The 13537-nt window shown below is 41.2% G+C and overlaps 1 protein-coding gene across 1 annotated transcript in view; it reads left to right on the forward strand.

Annotated features, from left to right (window-relative positions):
* The window catches only part of LOC311109208 (nuclear receptor coactivator 2-like), a gene marked incomplete at its 3' end in the record, with an annotated part of 180547 nt that overhangs the window by 81354 nt on the left and 85656 nt on the right, over nt 1-13537 (forward strand). The window contains exon 3 of the mRNA XM_084152055.1: nt 10368-10540. Coding sequence (XP_084008181.1) covers nt 10368-10540 — 173 coding nt within the window. The remainder of the gene's footprint in view (nt 1-10367; nt 10541-13537) is intronic.

Raw genomic sequence — 13537 nt, forward strand, 5'->3', positions numbered from 1 at the left:
TAATATCAACTGGTTATATTATATAATGGAACACAATCTGTAATATCAACTGGTTATATTATATCATGGAACACAATCTGTAATATCAACTGGTTATATTATATCATGGAACACAATCTGTAATATCAACTGTTTATATTATATAATGGAACACAATCTGTAATATCAACTGGTTATATTATATCATGGAACACAATCTGTAATATCAACTGGTTATATTATATCATGGAACACAATCTGTAATATCAACTGGTTATATTATATCATGGAACACAATCTGTAATATCAACTGGTTATATTATATCATGGAACACAATATGTAATATCAACTGGTTATATTATATCATGGAACACAATCTGTAATATCAACTGGTTATATTATATAATGGAACACAATCTGTAATATCAACTGGTTATATTATATAATGAAACACAATCTGTAATATCAACTGGTTATATTATATCATGGAACACAATCTATAATATCACCTGGTTATATTATATAATGGAACACAATCTGTAATATCAACTGGTTATATTATATCATGGAACACAATCTGTAATATCAACTGGTTATATTATATCATGGAACACAATATGTAATATCAACTGGTTATATTATATCATGGAACACAATCTGTAATATCAACTGGTTATATTATATAATGGAACACAATATGTAATATCAACTGGTTATATTATATCATGGAACACAATCTGTAATATCAACTGGTTATATTATATAATGGAACACAATCTGTAATATCAACTGGTTATATTATATCATGGAACACAATCTGTAATATCAACTGGTTATATTATATCATGGAACACAATCTGTAATATCAACTGGTTATATTATATCATGGAACACAATCTGTAATATCAACTGGTTATATTATATAATGGAACACAATCTGTAATATCAACTGGTTATATTATATCATGGAACACAATCTGTAATATCAACTGGTTATATTATATCATGGAACACAATCTGTAATATCAACTGTTTATATTATATCATGGAACACAATATGTAATATCAACTGGTTATATTATATTTTATTTTTATTTTATTTCACCTTTATTTAACCAGGTAAACCAGTTGAGAACAAGTTCTCATTTACAACTGCGACCTGGCCAAGATAAAGCAAAGCAGTGCGATAAAAACAACAACACAGAGTTACATATGGGGTAAACAAAACAAAGTCAAAAATACAACATAAATAAATATATATATACAATGTGTGCAAATGTAGCAAGTTATGGAGGTAAGGCAATAAATAGGCTATAGTGCAAAATAATTACAATTAGTATTAACACTGGAATGATAGATGTGCAAGAGATGATGTGCAAATAGAGATACTGGGGTACAAATGAGCAAAATAAATGACAATATAGGGATGAGGTAGTTGGGCGGGCTAATTTCAGATGGGCTGTGTACAGGTGCAGTGATCGGTAAGGTGCTCTGACAACTGATGCTTAAAATTAGTGAGGGAGATAAGTGTCTCCAGCTTCAGAGATTTTTGCAATTTGTTCCAGTCATTGGCAGCAGAGAACTGGAAGGAATGGCGGCCAAAGGAGGTGTTGGCTTTGGGGATGACCAGTGAGATATACCTGCTGGAGCGCAGACTATGGGTGGGTGTTGCTATGGTGACCAATGAGCTAAGATAAGGCGGGGATTTGCCTAGCAGTGATTTATAGATGGCCTGGAGCCAGTGGGTTTGGCGACAAATATGTAGTGAGGACCAGCCAACAAGAGCGTACAGGTCACAGTGGTGGGTAGTATATGGGGCTTTGGAGACAAAACGGATGGCACTGTGATAGACTACATCCAATTTGCTGAGTAGAGTGTTGGAGGCTATTTTGTAAATGACATCGCCGAAGTCAAGGATCGGTAGGATAGTCAGTTTTACGAGGGCATGTTTGGCAGCATGAGTGAAGGAGGCTTTGTTGCGAAATAGGAAACCGATTCTAGATTTAACTTTGGATTGGAGATTCTTAATGTGAGTCTGGAAGGAGAGTTTACAGTCTAACCAGACACCTAGATATTTGTAGTTGTCCACATACTCTAGGTCAGACCCGTCGAGAGTAGTGATTCTAGTCGGGTGGGCGGGTGCAAGCAGCGTTCGGTTGAAGAGCATGCATTTAGTTTTACTAGTGTTTAAGAGCAGTTGGAGGCTACTGAAGGAGTGTTGTATGGCATTGAAGCTCGTTTGGAGGTTTGTTAACACAGTGTCCAATGAAGGGCCAGATGTATACAAAATGGTGTCGTCTGCGTAGAGGTGGATCTGAGAGTCACCAGCAGCAAGAGCGACGTCATTGATATACACAGAGAAAAGAGTCGGCCCAAGAATTGAACCCTGTGGCACCCCCATAGAGACTGGCATAGGTCCAGACAACAGGCCCTCCGATTTGACACATTGAACTCTATCTGAGAAGTAGTTGGTGAACCAGGCGAGGCAGTCATTTGAGAAACCAAGGCTATTTAGTCTGCCAATAAGAATGCGGTGGTTGACAGAGTCGAAAGCCTTGGCCAGGTCAATGAAAACGGCTGCACAGTACTGTCTTATCGATCGCGGTTATAATATCGTTTAGGACCTTGAGCGTGGCTGAAGTGCACCCATGACCAGCTCGGAAACCGGATTGCATAGCGGAGAAGGTACGGTGGGATTCGAAATGGACGGTGATCTGTTTGTTGACTTTGCTTTCAAAAACTTTTGAAAGGCAGGGCAGGATGGATATGGGTCTGTAACAGTTTGGATCTAGAGTGTCACCCCCTTTGAAGAGGGGGATGACCGCGGCAGCTTTCCAATCTCTGGGGATCTCAGACGTTACGAAAGAGAGGTTGAACAGGCTAGTAATAGGGGTTGCGACAATTTCGGCGGCTAGTTTTAGAAAGAGAGGGTCCAGATTGTCTAGCCCAGATGATTTGTAGGGGTCTAGATTTTGCAGCTCTTTCAGAACATCAGCTGTCTGGATTTGTGTGAAGGAGAAGCGGGGGGGGCATGGGCAAGTTGCAGCGGAGGGTGCAGAGCTGGTGGCCGGGGTAGTGGTAGCCAGGTGGAAAGCATGGCCAGCCGTAGCAAAATGCTTGTTGAAATTCTCGATTATTGTAGATTTATCGGTGGTGATAGTGTTTCCTAGCCTCAGTGCAGTGGGCAGCTGGGAGGAAGTGCTCTTATTCTCCATGGACTTTACAGTGTCCCAAAACTTTTTGGAGTTAGTGCTACAGGATGCAAATTTCTGTTTGAAAAAGTTAGCCTTTGCTTTCCTGACTGCTTGTGTATATTGGTTCCTAACTTCCCTGAAAAGTTGCATATCGCGGGGGCTATTTGATGCTAATGCAGTACGCCACAGGATGTTTTTGTGCTGGTCAAGGGCAGTCAAGTCTGAGGAGAACCAGGGGCTATATCTGTTCTTAGTTCTGTATTTTTTGAATGGGGCATGTTTATTTAAGATTGAGAGGAAATTACTTTTAAAGAACAACCAGGCATCCTCTACTGACGGAATGAGATCTATATCCATCCAGGATACCTGGGCCAGGTCAATTAGGAAGGCCTGCTCGCTGAAGTGTTTTTGGGAGCGTTTGACAGTGATGAGGGGTGGTCGTTTGACCACGGACGCAGGCAATAAGGCAGTGATCGCTGAGATCCTGGTTGAAGACAGCAGAGGTGTATTTAGAGGGTAAGTTAGTCAGGATGATATCTATGAGGGTACCCATGTTTACGGATTTAGGGTTGTACCTGGTAGGTTCGTTGATAATTTGTGTGAGATTGAGGGCATCTAGTTTAGATTGTAGGATGGCCGGGGTGTTAAGCATATCCCAATTTAGGTCACCAAGCAGTACGAACTCTGAGGATAGATGGGGGGCAGTCAATTCACATATGGTGTCCAGGGCACAGCTGTGGGCTGAGGGGGGTCTGTAGCAAGCGGCAACAGTGAGAGATTTATTTCTGGAAAGGTGGATTTTTAGAAGTAGAAGCTCAAACTGTTTGGGCACAGACCTGGATAGTGTGATAGAGCTCTGCAGGCTATCTCTACAGTAGATTGCAACTCCACCCCCTTTGGCAGTTCTATCTAGACGGAAAATGCTATAGTTGGGGATGGAAATTTCAGAATTTTTGGTGGCCTTCCTAAGCCAGGATTCAGACACTGCTAGAACATCAGGGTTGGCGGAGTGTGCTAACGCAGTGAATAACTCAAACTTAGGAAGGAGGCTTCTGATATTTACGTGCAGAAAACCAAGACTTTTACGGTTACAGAAGTCAACAAATGATAGCTCCTGGGGAGTAGGAGTGATACTGGGGGCTGCAGGGCCTGGGTTAGCCTCTACATCACCAGAGGAACAGAGGAGGACTAGAATAAGGATACGACTAAAGGCTTTAAGAACTGGTCTTCTAGTGCGTTGGGTACATAGAATAAAGGGGGCAGTTCTCCGGGCGTTGTAGAAAAGATTCAGGGCATTATGTACAGAAAAGGATATGGAAGGATATGAGTACAGTTCAGGTAACCCTAAGTGTTGGGTAACAATGAAAGAGATAGCATCACTCGGCGTGTATGGGGGGTGGAACAAAGGAACTTTTTGAGGCAGTTTGAGAGGGACTAGGGGTTCTACAGTGAAATTGTATAATAAGAACTAACCCAAACAGCAATAGGCAAGGCATAATTGACATGGGAGAGAGGCATAAAGCAGTCACAGGTGTTATTAGAGAGAGCTAAGACAACAACTGGTAATAGCGATAACGTTTGGGCTAAGGCTAAACAGAATAAACAGGACAGGGTACCGTGTAAAGGAACAGTCCAGCAGGCATCAGCTGTGCAGCTGAGTGATCATAAGGTCCAGTGAACAGCAATATGTGAGTCCGAGAGCAGTTCAAATTGGTGCTTCAGCACAGCTAGCAGGGAGCACAGTTGTAGTTTGCGTGTGCTAGCGGGCCGGGGCTAGCAGATGGATCTTCGTGGTCGTCGCAACGGGAAGCCTGTTGAAACCACATCAGACGATTTCGTCGGCAAACCAGTCGTGTTGGATCGGCGGGGCTCAGTGTCAACACTAGGAGGTCCCGTCCGGTTGACAGAGAGGTAGATAGCCAGGAGATGGGCCTGAGGCTAGCTCAAGGCTAACTGGTGCTTGCTATAGGGCAATGGTAATTAGCCAACAACAGGTTGCAGCTAGCTAGCTGATTGCGATGATCCGGCGCTAGGGTCCAGTGATTCCGGCAGAAAGTCCAATAAGCTCTGGGTCGATAGCACGCTGTGCAGACTGGCCGACGAATTGTCCAGGCTAGAGCTAGAGCTGGCTGGTGGATAGTGTAGGCCACGGACAATGGTGAAGACGCTAACGATGACTAATAGCAAGTAGCCATTCAGTTGCAGCTACACTAGTTTCAGCTTAAAGGTTCTTGATGAAAGTTATAAAGAAATAATAGAATCCTTTCCACGTTGGGTGAAGCGGGTTGCAGGAAAGTATATTTAGTTAATGAATGAAAAGTAAAAATTTAGAAATATATACAAAATAGACAAAAAAACAAGAAACGGGATATTTACACAAGGACAATGAATAAAAGCGACCGCACTGCTGGTTATATTATATCATGGAACACAATCTGTAATATCAACTGTTTATATTATATCATGGAACACAATATGTAATATCAACTGGTTATATTATATCATGGAACACAATCTGTAATATCAACTGGTTATATTATATAATGGAACACAGTCTAATATCAACTGGTTATATTATATCATGGAACACAATCTGTAATATCAACTGGTTATATTATATCATGGAACACAATCTGTAATATCAACTGGTTATATTATATCATGGAACACAATCTGTAATATCACCTGGTTATGTTATATAGTGGAACACAGTCTAATATCAACTGGTTATATTATATCATGGAACACAATATGTAATATCAACTGTTTATATTATATAATGGAACACAATCTGTAATATCAACTGGTTATATTATATCATGGAACACAATCTGTAATATCAACTGTTTATATTATATCATGGAACACAATCTGTAATATCAACTGGTTATATTATATCATGGAACACAATCTGTAATATCAACTGGTTATATTATATCATGGAACACAATCTGTAATATCACCTGGTTATATTATATAATGGAACACAATCTGTAATATCACCTGGTTATATTATATCATGGAACACAATCTGTAATATCAACTGGTTATATTATATCATGGAACACAATCTGTAATATCAACTGGTTATATTATATCATGGAACACAATCTGTAATATCAACTGGTTATATTATATCATGGAACACAATCTGTAATATCACCTGGTTATATTATATCATGGAACACAATCTGTAATATCAACTGGTTATATTATATCATGGAACACAATCTGTAATATCAAATGGTTATATTATATCATGGAACACAATCTGTAATATCAACTGGTTATATTATATCATGGAACACAATCTGTAATATCAACTGGTTATATTATATCATGGAACACAATCTGTAATATCAACTGGTTATATTATATCATGGAACACAATCTGTAATATCAACTGGTTATATTATATCATGGAACACAATCTGTAATATCAACTGGTTATATTATATCATGGAACACAATCTGTAATATCAACTGGTTATATTATATCATGGAACACAATCTGTAATATCAACTGGTTATATTATATCATGGAACACAATCTGTAATATCAACTGGTTATATTATATCATGGAACACAATATGTAATATCAACTGGTTATATTATATCATGGAACACAATCTGTAATATCAACTGGTTATATTATATCATGGAACACAGTCTAATATCAACTGGTTATATTATATAGTGGAACACAATCTGTAATATCAACTGGTTATATTATATCATGGAACACAATCTGTAATATCAACTGGTTATATTATATCATGGAACACAATCTTCAAAAAGGCATTGACCTCAGCATTGGCGCTTGCTTGTAGAAGAAGCCTTATGTTACGAATCAAAAGGACTACGTAAAGGTAGGTTAAGTAATTAAATATGAACTGAAATCAAATTGCCCCATATTTTCAGTCAATAAAAAAACAAGTGCCATTTTGAGAATCATTAATTGAAACCGTAATATCAACTGGTCCACAAATGCCATTAGGCCACGGAAGCCTTCTCCCTTCACAAAGCTGACAGGCAACATATCTTACGTTATGAGCAGTGTTACCTGCTCGGCTCTGGCGGGGACACAGCCGCGCTTTGCACTGGCAAAAGATGTGATGCGAGATGTCTGCTGCTTGTCCCTCTCCGAGAACGTTTCTGTCACGAATTCAGCCGAGGCTGCCCCTCCTCCTTGCTCGGGCAGGCTTCGGCGTTCGTCGTCACCGGCTCACTAGCCACTACCGCTCCATTTATCATCACTCCATTTGTCTTGTCTTGTCTTGTCAATCACACACACCTGGTACTCATCCCCTCATTAGTCTGTGTATAAGTGTTCCCTCTGCCCCCCTTGTCCTTTGTGAGTGATTGTTCATTGTGAGAGTGAGTAGCTCGGTTGAGCTACTCTTTCCTTGTATGTAGCCAAGGTGGATTTTTCCCTTGTGCTAGTTTCATTTTTGACGCTTACTGGCCTTTATTCATGTACACTGAATAAACTCTGGATTTAGTTTCATGGAGCTACTTGTGCTGTGATACGACATCTTGATGTTCTGTAGATATTGTGCAGTTTGCGTCGGTCAGTTTGATCAAAATACTTCTAAACCTCGCTGCTTTTGGCTGCATGCTGATAAGTGGCCACTTCCTCACAGCATATCAGAAGCACTTGCCATTTATGGTTTAAAATCTTAAATATAGCATTCCAAGTTAATTTATGGAATAAGAGTTTATATGAAAATGTATGCACTCACTGACTGTAAGTCGCTCGGGATAAGAGCGTCTGCTAAATGACTAAAATGTAAAATGTAAATATGCAGTTTCATGCCCGGTTTGAGGTGGGATATACAGTGGGGAGAACAAGTATTTGATACACTGCCGATTTTGCAGGTTTTCCTACTTACAAAGCATGTAGAGGTCTGTAATTTTTTTCATAGGTACACTTCAACTGTGAGAGACGGAATCTAAAACAAAAATCCAGAAAATCACATTATATGATTTTTAAGTAATTAATTTGCATTTTATTGCATGACATAAGTATTTGATCACCTACCAACCAGTAAGAATTCCGGCTCTCACAGACCTGTTAGTTTTTCTTTAAGAAGCCCTCCTGTTCTCCACTCATTACCTGTATTAACTGCACCTGTTTGAACTCATTACCTGTATAAAAGACACCTGTCCACACACTCAATCAAAAAGACTCCAACCTCTCCACAATGGCCAAGACCAGAGAGCTGTGTAAGGATATCAGGGATAAAACTGTACCTGCACAAGGCTGGGATGGGCTACAGGACAATAGGCAAGCAGCTTGGTGAGAAGACAACAACTGTTGGCGCAATTATTAGAAAATGGAAGAAGTTCAAGATGACGGTCAATCACCCTCGGTCTGGGGCTCCATGCAAGATCTCACTTCGTGGGGCATCAATGATCATGAGGAAGGTGAGGGATCAGCCCAGAACTACACGGCAGGACCTGGTCAATGACCTGAAGAGAGCTGGGACCACAGTCTCAAAGAAAACCATTAGTAACACACTACGCCGTCATGGATTAAAATCCTGCAGCGCACGCAAGGTCCCCCTGCTCAAGCCAGCGCATGTCCAGGCCCGTCTGAAGTTTGCCAATGACCATCTGGATGATCCAGAGGAGGAATGGGAGAAGGTCATGTGGTCTGATGAGACTAAAATAGAGCTTTTTGGTCTAAACTCCACTCGCCGTGTTTGGAGGAAGAGGAAGGATGAGTACAACCCCAAGAACACCATCCCAACCGTGAAGCATGGAGGTGGAAACATCATTCTTTGGGGATGCTTTTCTGCAAAGGGGACAGGACGACTGCACCGTATTGAGGGGAGGATGGATGGGGCCATGTATCGCGAGATCTTGGCCAACAACCTCCTTCCCTCAGTAAGAGCATTGAAGATGGGTCGTGGCTGGGTCTTCCAGCATGACAACGAACCGAAACACACAACCAGGGCAACTAAGGAGTGGCTCCGTAAGAAGCATCTCAAGGTCCTGGAGTGGCCTAGCCAGTCTCCAGACCTGAACCCAATAGAAAATCTTTGGAGGGAGCTGAAAGTCCATATTGCCCAGCGACAGCCCCGAAACCTGAAGGATCTGGAGAAGGTCTGTATGGAGGAGTGGGCCAAAATCCCTGCTGCAGTGTGTGCAAACCTGGTCAAGACCTACAGGAAACGTATGATCTCTGTAATTGCAAACAAAGGTTTCTGTACCAAATATTAAGTTCTGCTTTTCTGATGTATCAAATACTTATGTCATGCAATAAAATGCAAATTAATTACTTAAAAATCATACAATGTGATTTTCTGGATTCCGTCTCTCACAGTTGAAGTGTATCTATGATAAAAATTACAGACCTCTACATGCTTTGTAAGTAGGAAAACCTGCAAAATCGGCAGTGTATCAAATACTTGTTCTCCCCACTGTATCTCAATATACAATGTTTTAATGTGATATTTAACCCCTATCTCAATATAACATTTTAATGTGATAGTTAACCCCTATCTCAATATAACATGTTTTAATATGATAGTTAACCCCTATCTCAATATAACATGTTTTAATGTGATAGTTAACCCCTATCTCAATATAACATTTTAATGTGATAGTTAACCCCTATCTCAATATAACATGTTTTAATGTGATATTAACCCCTATCTCCATATTTCATGTTTTAATGTGATAGTTAACCCCTATCTCAATATAAAAAAATGTAATGTGATAGTTAACCCCTAACTCAATATAACATGTTTTAATGTGATATATTTAACCCCTATCTCAATATAACATGTTTGTTATTTTGACAAGAGTTATGAATTAAATCAGACAAAAAGTTTTATTTTTTATTTATTTTTTAACTCTGGTTAAATATCGAGTTTTGACGTCCGTTTGAGGACTCTATTACTCATGCGCATCCCTACAAATTAGCTCTTTATACATGCGTGAAAAAATAATATTTTGGAACAATGTCTTCTCTGATGTCTTTCATTCTCTCTGCTCTCTTTGTGTTGTTCTCCTGCTGAGAACAGAGTCAGGAATTGGAGCTTCTCTCTGCTCTTTATTTCTCTCTCAATATCTCTCTCTCCGTCTCTTTCTCTCGCTTGCTGTCTCTCTCATTCAGTCTTTCTCTCCATCTGTCTCTCCTTACCGTTACCATGGTCTCACACCGGCCTTCTCTCCGTCTCCTCAGCCCCAAACGAAGCAACGAGAAGAGAAAGCGCGAGCATGAGAACCGGTACATCGAGGAGCTGGCCGAGCTGATCTTCGCCAACTTCAACGACATCGATAACTTCAACGTCAAGCCTGACAAATGTGCTATCCTCAAGGAGACGGTCAAACAGATACGACAGATCAAGGAGCAAGGTACAGCACTCGCTTTATTTGTCCATTTTGTATGGTTAGCATGGGTCCTGTCTGTCACAGTACACAGAGGCTGCGTTTACACAGGCAGCCCAATTCTAATCTTTTGCACAGTTATTGGCAAAAATACCTGATCTGATTGGGAAAAGATCAGAATTGGGACAGCCTGACACACACCACATACAGGTAACTGCCGGAAGAAAGGAAACGCGTGAGTGAATGAGGTATACAGAGTATATTGAAAGCAGGTGCTTCCAAACAGGTGAGGTTCCTGAGTTAATTAAGCAATTAACATCCCATCGTGCTTAGGGGTCATGTATACAAATGCTGGGCAGGCCATTATTTTGGCTACCATGGCTATGCCCCCAAAGGATGACAAGGCCCCCATCCACAGGTTATGAGTGGTCACCTGAGTGGTTTGATGAGCATGAAAATGATGTAAACCGTATGCCATGGCCGTCTCAGTCACCAGATCTCAACACAACTCAACACTTATGGGAGATTCTGGAGCGGCGCCTGAGACAGCGTTTTCCATCAACATCAACAAAACACCAAATGATGGAATTTCTCGTGGAAGAATGGCATCGCATCCCTCCAATAGAGTTCCAGACACTTGTCATCTGATCAGGTCATCTGATGCAGCACTCCATCACTCTCCTTCTTGGTAAAATAGCCCTTACACAGCCTGGAGGTGTATTGGGTCATTGTCCTGTTGAAAAACAAATGATAGTCCCACTAAGCCCAAACCAGATGGGATGGCGTATCGCTGTAGAATGCTGTGGTAGCCATGCTGGTTAAGTGTGCCTTGAATTCTAAATAAATCACAGACAGTGTCACAAGCAAAGCACCCCCACACCATCACACCTCCTCCTCCATGCTTTACGGTGGGAAATACACATGCAGAGATCATCCGTTCATCCACACCACGTCTCACAAAGACACGGCGGTTGGAACCAAAAATCTCCAATTTGGACTCCAGACCAAAGGACACATTTCCACCAGTCTAATGTCCATTGCTCGTGTTTCTTGGCCCAAGCAGGTCTCTTCTTCTTATTGGTGTACTTTAGTTGTGGTTTCTTTACAGCAATTCGACCATGAAGGCCTGATTCACACATTCCACGTAAACCTATGTAACATTAACCAATTAAAAACAGCTATGTAGCAATGAGGTTTGTGCAGTAAGCTATAGGACCAATACATTGGCTATGCTTGGAATTGCCCTGCCAATGCATTGTTGTTCGGCCATTTAAAAAAAATTATATAAACAAATGTGAGGTAGGCGATAATCACTCCAGTAATAGATCCGTTGTTGTATTACTTGTGAGGCACAGCTTAGTGGGCATATATTTACAGTAAATCATTTGATTTTGATTTTACTTGGCTGATGGTTGCATCTGATGGTCAGTCTCAGCGGAGGGAGAGGGCAGCAGACTGAGGGTCCGCCTCTCAGCATCCCTTCGCTCTCCCTTTCCTCCACTGACACTGACCAAAAAGGCGCACTGTCTTCTAGCTTATGGCGAAAACTCGAGTCGCACCACATTATTTCTGCCTCGTTCATGTTGTTACTTCTACGAACGGAGAAAGTGAAATATTCCTCAAAATTTAAAAAAAATAACCCAAGCCGCTAATAATAACAACAACGCAAGCGTATAGATCCACTTTCCTACTCATTCATTACTGCTGCAGTGCTTGTTGTAGCGCTGAGAGGAAATAGGAAGAACGTGCATTTTATGGCTTATAAAAGTGTTGAATACAAAGTGTTGACAGCGCTGAGTAAGAACTTAAACATGAACTCATTCATAAAAACAGCAGCTCTTTGCTGTATTCGTTGCATGTCTCTCTCTAGTCATGGTTTTAAACGTTTTGAAATCTCACAGTATAAATTTGGCTGTAGCTTACTTTTATGCCTGCTACGTTACCGCAGACACGGTCATCTGAGCCGTCTGATTGGCCAGCGGTAGGCCTATAGTGCACTTGATTTGCTCTCTGGGCCCGCCGGGAAGGCAGAGTTTGTACCTTCAGACACATGAAATGGTTCAAAATGGCAACAGTTGGCCTACCCGGCGCGCGGGGCCGCTGAATCGGGTGCACCTATCGCCAACAGCCCGAGACGGATAAAACAAAATACGAGTACAAGGCTTTATCGTCGTTTTTTTTATTCTCCAGAAATGTTTGGCAATCGACTAGTAATGCCTTGGAGATCGACCTCGATCGACCGGTTGGTGACCACTGCTCTAGAAAGTTGAGTGAAGTTCAAACTGGTGCTTTTCTCCGTAGCTTAGAGGGAACATTGTTGGTGAGATTCTCACCTTTGCACAGAGGGGTCATATTAGTCTGTAGAAGTTGGCAGATCGGCTGTGCCAACTTCAGACGAGTCCCAAGACGGTTGTGGGGGGGGGGGGTCGTAGAGCAAAACGGAGAACACCATCGTGTTGGTGAGAGTCTCATCTTTCCATATAGGAGGTTCTACTACAGATTATTTTTGTGAGAGGACCGATGTTCGGGATGTCTCAGGGTCTGGCAAACACGGCTCTAGCTCTGTCACCTTTCACCGCAGATGCAGAAGTGCGACATTGGTGGATGAGGTGGATTGAGATGTACCCAACGCTAAAAAACAGATATCTCTAGGTTAAACTGATGTTTTTAAAATGTTTATTTTTATTTTTTATTATGTGGACTTCGACCTTGTGGGTTAAATAACATATTGAGCAAGGTTTGAAGAGGAGGAGGAATGAATTATTTAAATTATGTTTCTAACTTGGTATGGTATTCTATATCTTGGTCTTCCCTCAAGCCCACAGTCTCTCAGTTATCTGCTCCCATAGCTTACAGGGAAATTGATTCTTAGTTACCATTGAGCTTGTCGTGTCAAGAGGTTTTCCCTAGGCCCTCCATGCAAAATCAATGGCCACTGTTATTAGGCAATTGAAACCTTGCTCTCTGAGTCAAACAGTAAAGGGTAGCTATTTGACTCATAATGATGGTTGTTTGTGACTCACA

This window comes from Coregonus lavaretus (assembly GCF_964263955.1).
Source record: "Coregonus lavaretus genome assembly, chromosome: 34".
Lineage (NCBI taxonomy): Eukaryota > Metazoa > Chordata > Actinopteri > Salmoniformes > Salmonidae > Coregonus > Coregonus lavaretus.